The sequence below is a fragment of the Musca autumnalis genome, unplaced genomic scaffold, assembly GCF_047663935.1.
Source record: "Musca autumnalis isolate F117 unplaced genomic scaffold, ASM4766393v1 scaffold_3, whole genome shotgun sequence".
NCBI classification, from domain to species: Eukaryota; Metazoa; Arthropoda; class Insecta; order Diptera; family Muscidae; genus Musca; species Musca autumnalis.
This window is the reverse complement of record NW_027411866.1, coordinates 47,823,669-47,836,747: the sequence shown is the minus strand read 5'-3', so window position 1 is coordinate 47,836,747 and position 13,079 is coordinate 47,823,669. Positions and strand designations below refer to the sequence as shown.

At 35.2% G+C, this 13,079-nt stretch overlaps 1 protein-coding gene across 1 annotated transcript in view; it reads right to left on the bottom strand.

Annotated features, from left to right (window-relative positions):
- Positions 1-11,617, bottom strand: part of vnd (ventral nervous system defective) — a 74,363-nt gene extending 62,746 nt beyond the window's left edge. The window contains exon 1 of the mRNA XM_073974919.1: positions 10,492-11,617. Coding sequence (XP_073831020.1) covers positions 10,492-10,712 — 221 coding nt within the window. The 5' untranslated portion in view covers positions 10,713-11,617. The remainder of the gene's footprint in view (positions 1-10,491) is intronic.
- Between the last annotated feature and the right edge of the window lie 1,462 nt (positions 11,618-13,079).

Here is a 13,079-nt window from a genome sequence, read left to right as displayed (position 1 = left end):
AACAAATAATTTCTACCTATAACATCTAATTTTGTAACGTCATTTTCTTAACGAAGTGTTTTACTTAGATACTTCTTCTGGGACTTACAGTGAAATTTTGTGTAGAATATTTCTTCTTTTAACACATTTCGTCTAAAACTAAATTTCATGTTACTTTCATGCATCAACTCGAAAAAAGAACAAAACAAATTTATGCAAAAAATATTTGGGTGTTTTCTTGACAAACTTGATGTATATATTTTCTTGATATATATTGTAAATACATATTTCATTTATTCGGCGACTTATATTGAAAATTAATGGAGAATATTTTTGTCTTTGACGTCTTCTATCTAGAATGAAGTTTTGAGGGACAAACCTTAATAAACTCAGATAAAGTACACCATTAACGCTAAAACGTGATTTTACTTTTGGCAGATTCCTGGCGTTTATGTACGATTTAGAATTTTGGTGTATTCTGGGCCTATAGTAAAATTGTACGACAAATAATTTTGTAGAATATTTTGATCTGATACGATCACATTTTAAAGGAGTTTTTAAACGTTTTTGAAAAAAGAGACCAAAAAGACCCGTTTAGTGACTCGCATGAGGGTTAATTTTTTTTTCATAAAAAGATACCTCGCATCGTTGTCAGTAATATTGCCAAAGACACTTTATACCTAAAATGCAAGATTCCAAGGAATCTGATGTCGAATATTTCAAAACCTGTAGAAATGGGCGGAACTTGCCACGCCTATTTAGGTTACTTCCCGACGTAAACGTTCAAAACGCCGATACACGTGTCTTCTTTTTTTCGGACTTCTTTCATAATCTGGCCAAATTTTTTTGTAATTATTTTTTGTGTTGTGCAGTGTAATGAATCAAAAATCCAATAGTGAATATCGGCGACCTTTTGGTATACTTCTCTCTTTTGTCTATATTTCCCTAATTCTGTAATTACATGAAGTACAACATCTTACGACTTTGAATAATTCATCAAACAACAGGTTATTAAGTACAGTCAAACTTATCTATAACATAGCAGCCAGGAACCGCAGAATTACTAGGTTTTATAGAGAAAATTCGTTATAGAGAGACCAGGGAAAAATGGTTTAATTTGAATTTTTGTTTGGAAGTGATTTTATTTGTTTTTGATACTATCTCTTCTCTTTAGCAATAACATCTTCACAATGAAAATGAAAGAAAAAATGTTAATCAGGGACTTTGGACATTCAAAAAAGTTCTTATAATTTTAAACGATGTCTCTAAACAGGGTCAATTCAGGAACATTTCCATCTTTGTCCGTTTCATCATCATAGTTTTCTGTAATAAGAAAACCAACATTTTAAAGCAGTGGTTTCCTTTTTATGTCGAATTTCCAAGTTTGAAAAAAAGTCGTTATAGAGAGAATTTATACTTGTGCATCAAAAAAATGGTTATAGGGAAGTTCATTACAGAGAGGTTATGGAGAAAAATTCGTTATAGAGAAGTTCGACTGCATTTGTGTTCCCCGTGGTATTTTCAACTTTTCCTGTTACAACCATGGGGGTAGCCAGCTATGGGCAGGGGAGGGAGCAGCTGCCCGCCTCCCCCTAGATCCTTCAAAAAAGTTTTGAAAAATTAAACCGTTATACAAAAATTAAAAAAAATAATTGCAGATGTTCTGATGTACTATTTTTATACCCTCAGCCTTTAGGCTAAGGAGGGTATATACACTTTGATACGACGAAAATGTGCCTCATCGAAATAATGGTTTTAGACCCCAAGTATGTTTGGACGAAACGTGTTTCAGACAATTTGGAGTCGATCTAGCCATGTCCGTCCGCCCGTCTGTCTGTCTGTCCTGCTGGCTGGAGCGCACGATAACTCTCGAACGGATGAACCGATTCGGTTCAAATTTTGGCTTTCGTAATATTTTGCCCAAACTTAGTTTAAGTTCGAAGATGAGCTACATCGGTCCACTCCTTCCGGTACCTCCCCCCACAAAAGTTCGAAAATGTTCGGAAAGTTTGTGCGCACGATTACTCTTGAAAGGAGTGACCGATTTGGTCCATACTTTGTATAGCGTAAACTTTCTACCAGAGGAATATGAGGTTCCAATATGGTCTCAATAGGTCCACTCCGTCGGGTACTTGCCACACAAAATTTCGGAGAAGTTCAGTTTAGGGCCATCTCTCGAATCGCTTTGATTTTTGTTTTAACAACTTGTATTCACTGCCCTCTATACGATGGTACAAGTTTCATCAAGGGCAAGTCCGTACTTCCTGAGAAAATAGCACGAAAAACCCTATGACACCGTGTGAGGTGGTTGGAGCGCAAGATAACTCTTGAACGGATCTGCCGATTCGGTTCAAAATATGGTCTTAGTAATATTTTGTCCAAACATAGTTTAAGTTTGAAGATAAGCCATATCGGTCCACTCCTTCAGGTACCTCCCCCACAAAAGTTCAAAAATGTTCGGAAAAATTGTTCGTACGGTAACTCTTGAAGGGAGTGGCCGAATTGGTCTACACTTTACACATCCTAATATATCTATATGTAGATCAGGTTCAAATATGGACTATATTTGTCAGCTCCATCCGGTACCTCCCATACAAAATTTCGGATAAGCTCACTTTAAGACCTGCTATAGAATCACTTTGATTTTTGTTGAAGCAACTTGCATTTGCTGCCTCAATTACGATGGTAAAATTTTTTTTAGGGGAAAGTCCATACTTCTTGAGCAAACAGCCCGAATAGTGTAAAAACCCCCTATGGCACCATATGTTGTGGCTGGAGATCCACATCCATAACGGTTAATGTCGATCCATTCGTTTTAGTATATCCTCCGCAAAACTTTTGATCTTTAATCCTAATCAACATTTTTGTCGGTTCAAACGCCTAAAAGTTTTGAAACCACCTAAATACATACGTATTTTGGGAAAAAATTGTTTCAGGCTGAGGGTATATCTCTGTCGACAAAGCCGACTGATATTTTTTACTTGTTTTATTTTATAACGGCAAATGCGTGACCAATATCTTTCGAATAAGCTATTTTTTTTTTAAAGTGGTTAGCCTAACCATTTGTTAACCACTGTTAAAAAAATATAGCTTATGGTTATGTAGTTACAGTATATAGATATGGAGATTGAAGTGTAAAAAACGCATAAAAACAGGAACATGCTTTTCCTCGAGCTCTAGGCTACTTAGAAGATACCAAATAGTATAATTTATTTCTTATTTTATAATATTTAATTAATGTATTATTTGCAAGTAAGCTTTCGAAAATTGGAAAAATCAATGAATTCTGTTGAAAAATAGATGAGATATGTAATTTTTATACCCACCATAGCGATGAAATCGATTTTTTTACTTTACTTATCAAAGTGTATATCACCAATATTTTTGAAAATTTAACATAGAATACGCGACTTGTGATTTTATATTACACAAATTAAATATTTTTGGATAAAATAAAATGTTTTTGGACGTGGCAAAAAATATTGGCCTTAAAATATAATTTGCGTGGAAGCTGTGGCTATGTTTATGTTAAGAAATGGGTAAAAATGGGTTGAAGCCAACATGTCTTTTTTTGCTTTCTCTCGATTTGTGAGTAAACCACGCTTCTCACGATTTTCCTGTCAAATTAAAAGTAGAAGCCAACAAAATAAGGATAATCTCACTAATGAATTTGTTTTCAAAATTTGATCTGCTTCTACCATTAAATGATGATGACATTTTGAAGCCAGATTTACAGTGTTTTTTGAAATTGTTTTCTATTTTCATTCCGAAAACAGGTTTTTCAAAAAATCGTATATAGGATTGTAGAACTCCCGATTCCGAGTTATTTGATATATGTGTCGTGAATGTAGTCTACACAGCTTCATACAAATCTGCATCCAAATGCGGAAATTTTGTGCGAACATTTTTCTAAAAATCATATTTTTCGGGTCTAATATTTGCAATTCTCATTGGAAATTCCAATTTGGAATACCTCGTACTCCATTGCACATTTTGGTTTTTACGTTCCGGATCCAACAAATCATTCCCCGTTAAAATCCATCTACTAAAACGCGAGTTACGAGAAATTCCAAAGTAGAAAAATCACCTAAAATTGTTTTTGAAAATATCGAGTATTTTATCGCGTTTTCTGCGGGTCGTTTCCACTACAACTAGTGCAACATCTTCGTTTTAGCGGAAACAGAGATTTGAAAACTTCACTGAAAAGGGAGCAACATTCATTTTATCCCAAAAAAAAAAGAACTGTGTATGATGCTACATCCACGGTTCTTAATTGATCGACTTGAAATAGATATATATCGATATAGAGGTTCATGGTGAACACTGAAATCCGATGCGGACAAAAATTGTATGCACTTTGCGCAAAATAGCGATATTTTATAGGATTTTTAGTGCTAAGATGCAGCCTATGCTACATCTTAGCCTCCAAATTAAATTTGGAAAAATATATACAACTTAAAACATATGGTCTTGCTGTACATGAAAATCACATGCGGACAAAATGATTTTGATAATTACGCGATTTACACGTATTTTAAAATGCATATAAATTAAAATGGGTTATTTGACCTCTATTTCCATTTCAGAAGCCTTGAGATATATCCTCATCAACCCAATTAGCTTCCCTAGTAGGAAAGCTTTAATATGAATGTCAATAAAGCAAAATCCGTCTATTTTATTGGGAGATTTAAGCAAAATGAAGGAAATGAAGGTATTCCTATAGATTTTTTCCAATAATGTGAAAAAATATTTTTTTCAAAAAAAAATTCTTTTTTGACCAAAATATGTGCTTATTTTGGCTGTAACATCAAAACTATAGCACCAATCTGTACGATTGTAGTCTCATTAGATTCGCCGTGAAATTTTGATCCACATCTAATTTTTATGTAATTTTATGACCACTAAATGGGCCTTAATTTTGAAAAAAGTTGACTTATATTCAATAATTTATCAATTTAATGTACATTCCGCGAATTCTGTGTAACATTTTGCAGGTATTATGCAATCTACTCGCTGAAATCACTTCGAGAGAACTTTTTTGTAACAATGGTGCTCATTAAAATAATTAGCGTTTTTATAATATTTTCTTTCTTAAAAAGCGAAATAAAAGCGCCATAACTTTTGACCGCAACAACCTAAAATTGGCTCGCGACCAGATTCGTTCTGGGAATTTTTTACTTAACCTACACATCAAAAATCGTTGATGTAGCGCGAAAAAAAATTATCCTTTTTTTCTGAAATGGAATATTAAATAATTGACAATATTCGTGATATACACTTTCATACGAGCAAAAAGTGTATCATCTAAATAATGGTTTTAGACCCCAAGAAATGTGTTTCAGACAATTTGGAATTGATTTAGGCTGTAGCGCATGATAACTCTCGAACGGATCTGCGAATTCGGTCCAAAATATAGCTTTCGTAATATTTTGTCCAAGCTTACTTATATTTGTCCACTCATTCGGGTACCTACCACAAAAAAATTTTAGATAAATTCACATTAAGACATGCTCTCGAATCACTTTAATTTTTGTTGAAGCAACTTGCATTCGCTGCCTCAAATACGACGGTAAATGCTTTTGCAAGTCCATACTTTAGGTTAACTTGTAAAATGACCGATATCAATATTCTCTTTATGTTGCTTCCCCCACAAAAATTCAACAATTGTGTCGATCTGTCCGTAGATGAAAGTTCACATAGGCTGAGGGTATATCGCTGTCGGCGAGGCCGACTGATATTTTTTTACTTGTTTGTTTTTGCAATTATTTATAGGGCATTGCTTCAAATATAAGAAAATAAAAATGTTGACACGGTATACATATGTATGCAACTAAACCAAATCTCATGCAAAAATCTTCAATATTTTGTAAAACATCATTTTTTTATATGATTCAAATCATTTGTTTTTGTTTTGGTAAGTTAAAAAGTGAATAATATTTTAAAACTGATATCAGTCATACGCTCTTCTTCGGGGGAGTGGCGGGTCATACGGGAGAAGCATGGACATGGGTCGAAGGATCAAAACTTCAAAAGTAATGGACATTTCTTCACATTTCAGCTGTCAATTTAATAAAAGTAAAGAGTGCAATTGTATCATTTATTACCAAAAGTCAGAAGTCTTGGTCTCAAAAACACATATGCTCGTAGGGATTGGGTCCATATCAGAACGATGGATACTGATCTATTGAAGTTATAATCATTGTAAAATCTGGATTCTACAAACTTACAAAGTTTTAGAAAGCTCATCAGATTATAAGTTTTTTAAGTTAATAGAATCCAGAATTTCCAATGATACCGCCCGTTATAACTTCAATAGATCAGTATCCATCTGCCCGATTCCACATTCCCTTTCTTCGGGTAGTACGATAAGTCTTCTTTTGCGTAAATAAGAAGTTCTTTCCATAATCATGTTATTCCGTCAGAACAAAAAAGATGTTATAAAATCTTGAGAACCTTGTTTATATTAAAATTTGCTGTATATCTGGCATTTGAACGCATAACATTTAAATCTTTTAAATTTATAAAGAAAAATGTTAAAAATTAACAAAAATTGTACACTCTAAACATTTTCTGTTGAAATTCACAATGATAACACCGTCCGACAATTTTCAAAAAATTTTGTTACACTTGAACCGGACTATATACATTTGAAAGTATAGGCAAAATTGAGTATAATGGTATTTTTAATTTTTCGTTTTCTCATCGTTTTGACATTTTAGCGGTCAAACAAATTTCAAAGGTCAACATTTTTCAAAAAAATATTTTAAATACTTGTACTCGTCGTACGATGCTGGTATTGGTGTCATATTAAAGAGGAGAGTATAGGCTTTATATAATAATTATAAATTATTGCATTCCAGGATAAAAAATACATTAAAAATATCCTTGAAAAATTAAATTAAATTAAATTCTCCTAAACCGCGAAGAATTTTAATTTGCTCATGGAGGCAATGTTGTAGCTCTTGTCATAAAGAACATCAATTACGGGCAAATGAAATGCAACAATTTATGTTTGAAATTAAGCAGTTTGTGTTGAATTTCAAACATATTCTGTTTAAACTACTGTTTTCGCAATAATTTGTGTTTGATAATACGCATTTCCATAAATTGGACTATTATTTGTTAATTATTACGCATCTCCTAAAAAATTAACTAAAAATCACAGTGATATTCATTGCAATTTTCAACAAATAATTTATAGTGTAGATATTTACAGGTTCTGGAGCAGCGCAAAACTTTGTCCCCTTTACATCAAAATTAATCAAAAAATAAATTTAAGGAGAACAGAGCTCAGGTATTCCCTCACGTATAACATTGTAATTTATATTAATGTAAAACTAACCAGTAAGGAAAAGATCAAAGTCGGACGGAGCCGACTATATGATACTCTACACCACGGTGAATATGTATACAACATGGTATAATTATATAGTTTCCTTTCAATAATGAAAGTACTTAGCTCCGCCGTCACGTCGTGGCTTATTTCTTGGATGGTAAAACAGTGGATTGATTTATTGGCCGCGTTTCATGTTTTATAACGGCTGATGAGCAAATTAAATGTGAACAAGTAAGAACGGCCTTAAGTTTAGGTAGTGGTATTTAAGTAAAATGGAATAATTAGTTTCCTTTCACTTATGAAGAAGACTAAATACCAAATTTCTATGGGGGGCTATATTAAGACGTGGACCTGTACCAACAGGTAAAAGGGGGAAAGTTTTATACCCCAACGAAGGCTAAATACCAAATTTCAGCCACTTCGGATGAATGTTGAGACCACAACCTTCAAAATACCGAAAATCGGGAGGTACCGTTCTATGGGGGCTATATGAAGGCTTATACCTAAATCGAAAATTTTCTAGAGGAAATTTGTATACCCCCAACAAAGACTAAATACCAAATTTCAGCCATTTCGGAGGAATATTGAGGCCACAACCTTCAAAATACAGAAAATCGGTAGGTATTGTTCTATGGGGGCTATATTAAGGCGTGGACCTATACCGACAAATTTCATATTGGAAGTTTTATACCTCAAATGAAGACCAAATTTTAACAATTTCGTGGAATATTGATGTCACAAACATCAAAATATCGGAAATCCAGAGTTACCGTTATAGGGGGGCTGTACGAAGGCGTGGACCTATACCGACAAATTTCATATGGAAAATGTTATACCCCAAATGAAGACTAAATACCAAATTTTAGCCATTTCGGTTGATTATTGTGGCCACAACCTTCCAAATACCGAAAGTTGGGAGGTACCGTTCTATGAGGGCTATATGAAGGCGTGAACTTATACCGACAACATTCTGGGTGAAAGTTTTATACCCCCAACGAAGACTAAGTACCAAATTTCAGCCATTTCAGTGTGATAACAAGTAAAAATGTATCAGTCGGCTTTGAAATAATTTTTTCCCAAAAAAAAAAAAAATCTTATGTATTTAGGGGGTTTCAAAATTTTGGGCAAAAGTATGGATAGGATTAAAGGATACATAGGACAAAAATGTTGAACATTTGTGTGGGTCGTATCCCAAAGATTGAACAGATAGGGCCAAAATTTGAAAATAAACTAAGTTTCGACAATATTTAGAGATCTAAAGTTTGGACCAAATCGGCTGCTACGTATCGCGCGTACCATTTCAGCGAATATTTTCGAACTTTTGTGGGGGAGGTACCGGAAGGAGTGGACCTATAAGAACCACCTTAGAATTTCATATAATATTCGAAGAAATATTACAATATCCAAAGTGTGGACGAACTCTGTATTCAGTTCGAACTCTCCAGCCACTACATATGGTGCCATAGGGGTTTTTTTTACAACTTTTGGGCTGTTTTCTCATGAAGTATGGACTCGCCCCTGAAAAAACTTTTACTGTTGTAATTGAGGCAGCGAATGCAAGTTGCTTCGACAAAAATCAAAGTGATTCGAGAGCTGTCCTTAAAGTGAACTTATGCAAAATTGTGTGTGGGAGGTACCCGAAGGAGTGTACAAATATAGTCCATATTCGAACCTGATCTATATCTGGTAGATATATTGGGGTGTGTAAAGTATAGACCAAATCTGACAAAATATTACGAAGGCCAAAGTTTGGACCGAATCTGCAGATCCGTTCGAGAGTTATCTGGCGCTCCAACCTCTACACACGGTGTCATACGTTTTTTTTAACTTTCAGGCTGTTTTCTCAGGAAGTATGGACTTGCCCATGATAAAACTTATACCGTCGTATGGGGGCCGTGAATACAAGTTGCTACAACAAAAATCAAAGCGATTCGAGAGCAGGTCCTAAACTGAACTTTTCCGAAATTTTGTGTGGGAGGTACCCGAAAGAGTGGACCGCTTGAGTCCATATTGGAACCTCATCTAAGTCTGGTACGATGTGCAAAGTATGGACCAAATCGGTTACTTGCTCCAATAGTTATCGTGCGCACAAATTTTCCGAACATTTGTGGGGGAGTTACCGGAAGGAGTGGACCGATATAGCCCATCTTCGAACTTAAACTAAGTTTGGAAAAAATATTACGAAAGCCAAATTTTGGACCGAATCGGTTGACCCGTTCGAGAGTTATCGTGCGCACCAGCCAGCCAGCCAGACAGACAGACGGACGGACGGACGGACATTGCTCAATCAACTTCAAATTGTCTGAAACACATTTCGTCCAAACATACTTGGAGTCTAAAACCATCATTTCGATGAGGCACATTTTGCCCGAATGAAAGTGTATATACCCTCGTTAGCATAAATGCTGAGGGTATAATGAGGCTAAAACCTTCAAAATACCGAAAATCGGGTGGTACCGTTCTATGGGGGCTATATCCAAACGTGGACCTATATAGCCCATTTGCAATACCAAACATCCTGGGAGTAATATACACTTCTATACCAAATGACAGAGCACTATCTTAAAAATTGCGAGCTGTATCTTGGTTTCAACCGTTTCATCCGATTATGTAAAATTTTTGTCACAAAAAAACCATTTTGAACATCCTGTTCGACGTAGAGAAATTACCAGCATGGCTCAAATTTGGCTCTTAAGTTTTTTTAATATTTTACCAGAAATAAATTAAGCAAAAATATCGTGCCGCTAATTTAATGGTTTTTATTTTATTATAAGTTTGGTAAATTTTCACTCGATAAATACCGTCGGTATTTTGCAGGCATTATATTTCAACATTTTTTTTTGTTGCTATAGCCCAATGAGCTATTTTCAAAATCGCTATTATGTTGGATCGAAGATCCGTCAGACATGGAAATAACAATTCTTTTAGATTTCGTACAGTTGAATTGTTGTTTGTACACAATTTATTGATGTAAACACATTTATAATCCATTCATTGTTAGATTGTAAACAACAGAAAAGGGTTACAATTTTACAAGATCCGCCGCCTTGTTTTCAATTTCATTTTTAATATTTTTACAATTCACCAAAATGATATGTTTGGAAAAAAATGAATCATAACCCTTGCCACGATTGTGGCTGTGAACCCGATTTTACCATTAACATTGCCATACTTACTCATAAACATTCTTATTGTATTCATAATCCTGTGGCATATAATAATCCTGTTGATGGTGGTGGTGATGTTGTTGCTGGTGATGAGGCTGCTGCTGTTGATGGTGATAGATGTTGTTGTTGTTGAGCGTCGTTGTGGCTGTACCACCGGTTGCCGATGCTGCTGCATAGTAACCGGAACCATAATCCTCATAATAACCACAATTTGGATTATAATTCGTCATATTATTGAACTGAATGGTGTTAATTTTGTTTGTTAATGAGATTTAATACAAAATTGAAAAAAAACTTTGAAGTGGGCTCACTTTTTTTGCTTGGCTCAATTTGTATTATGTTTAATAGATTTCTAATTATTTTCTGATTTGTTTAATTGAAACTTAATAACACAATTTTGTTTAATAATTTGTATTTATAATTTTGTTATTTATTTTTGTAACAATTATTATTTTTTATTACTTCACTTGGTTCACCCGTTCACCGCAATAAAGGATTACGTTTTCGCAATGGGTTTTTAATCCTCTAATTGGTTAATTAAATCAATTTGGTTTTTGTTGTTGTTGTTAATGATATTTATTTAACAATACAACTTCTTCACTTGATCGACAGTTGTCGATGACGATGAGGAGAAGGTGGTGGTGGTCTTCACACAAAACAAGAACATAAAATTTTGAAGAAGCTATTCCTCAGCGTTGTAGTGGCTTCTAGAGTGCCTGTCATAAAATTTCTCAATAACTCCAATAAATTTGTCACCCGACAAGACTTTTGTCACAACAGACTTAATTAACAATTTTGGTACTCCAGATGGATGAATGGATGAATATCTAAAATTCCGCTATTCCGTTCCGTTCACGATACACCACCGATTACCATTCGCGTTAAGCATCCAAAATTTCTAGGTTAAACTTTAGATGTGATATTGAAATAAACGATCGATAGGTCGCTCGCTACAATTCGTTTGGCGCGCTACAATTCCTCCGCACACGTCTAAAGTGGGCGCAACAAAAATTCACTTTAAAAGCCTGCAATCAGTTATTAAAGTCAAAAAGGTATTAAAAATGTGAACACCAAATCATATATTACGCGCATTCATTTGCGCTCTCTGCGACTAGGCCCCAATCGTCCGTCTGTCGTTGTTTTTGGGAACCTTTATCGATATCGTTTCCAGAGATAGCAATTTTTCCATATTTGCTTAAAGTGTTTCTAGTGGTGTACTTGCTGCTATTGTTGTTGTTGTAGCTGTCATTGTTATTGTTTTTTTCTTCACTGGTATGATTTGTTGTACTGCTGTTGTGTTTATTGTTGTTTTTCTTGTGGTTGTGTACTTAAACCAAAGTGTCAGTGTTGGTAGCATATTTTTGTTAGTTTTATTTTATTGTATTGTGTTGTGTTGAGTGTGTTGTATATTTTTTATTCATTCACATTTGTATTTGTTCGAACACCTCTACATTGGCTGTTACTCCTCTTCATTTGGCCTGTATTTGCTTTCTACGGTGATATCTGGACGTTGTTTTGTTTGTATTGACAACAATAATGTTCTTAATAAACACAAGAGATATCAGATATTTAGGGAACATCCATCCATCGAACCATATGCGTGGAACGTTGATCAATATGCTTGATCTTTTGGTTGGTAGCAATCTGTGAAGTAAGAATTTTTTAGTTCATATCATTCTTATTACCGAGTGAGGTGTAAAGTTAGTGATTTCTGTCATGCTCCTTTCCCCTTGTCCTTTGATACTTTACTTTCCTTTACACATTGTTTTGAAAATTCGGTTTGATTACGTCAGTTACAGCACCGCTACTTAAACCAGGCAAGGATACCAGCAAAGGTGAATTGTACAAACCGATTTCGCTTTTGTCGCCCGTAGCAAAGACGCTTGAGGCTTTACTCCTCCGCAGCATCAGAAGTAGTTACCCAGTTACCGATCATCAGCATGGGGTCCAGAAGCAGCATAGCATATTAGTCGAGGTCTCAACCGGAGCAAGCCGTGTCATAGAACAGCAATGGTGGCACTTAACTTATCAAAATCCTTTGATACTATCAAACACTCCAAACTGTTCAAAGCACCGAGCAGACTACCCTACGGCCAAGTTTGAAACGTTGGATAATCAATTATATGTATGTTTGACGCCAGTCGTACGTGGAATTCAGGAACAAGAATACCAAGCTCCGTAGAGTGAAACAAGGAGCTTCGGATCTGTTTATCCTCTACCATTGCTATATTCTGCCCCGTCCAGACGGTATTGAGATTGTAACGTATGCGGATGATAGCACGATCTTGGCGTCAGGTACCTTCCCTGATGTTATTTGTGAAAGGATGAATTTGACTGATCTTACCACATTTTTCCACGTGAGAAACCTGCAAATAGTACTAGAGGTGAGCACAAGTTGAATGTCCTGGTCGAAGGTAGAAGAATTTCTACCACCAACCACCCCATGATTCTGAGGCTCACATTTGACAGCATGTTCATGTTGTCCGCGCATGCAACAGCTATATGCGACAAGCTGAGATATAGAAACAAGGTCTTAAAGTCCCTGGCCGGCAGAACTTGGGGTACTGATAAAGAAACCTTGTTGACCACATATTTTG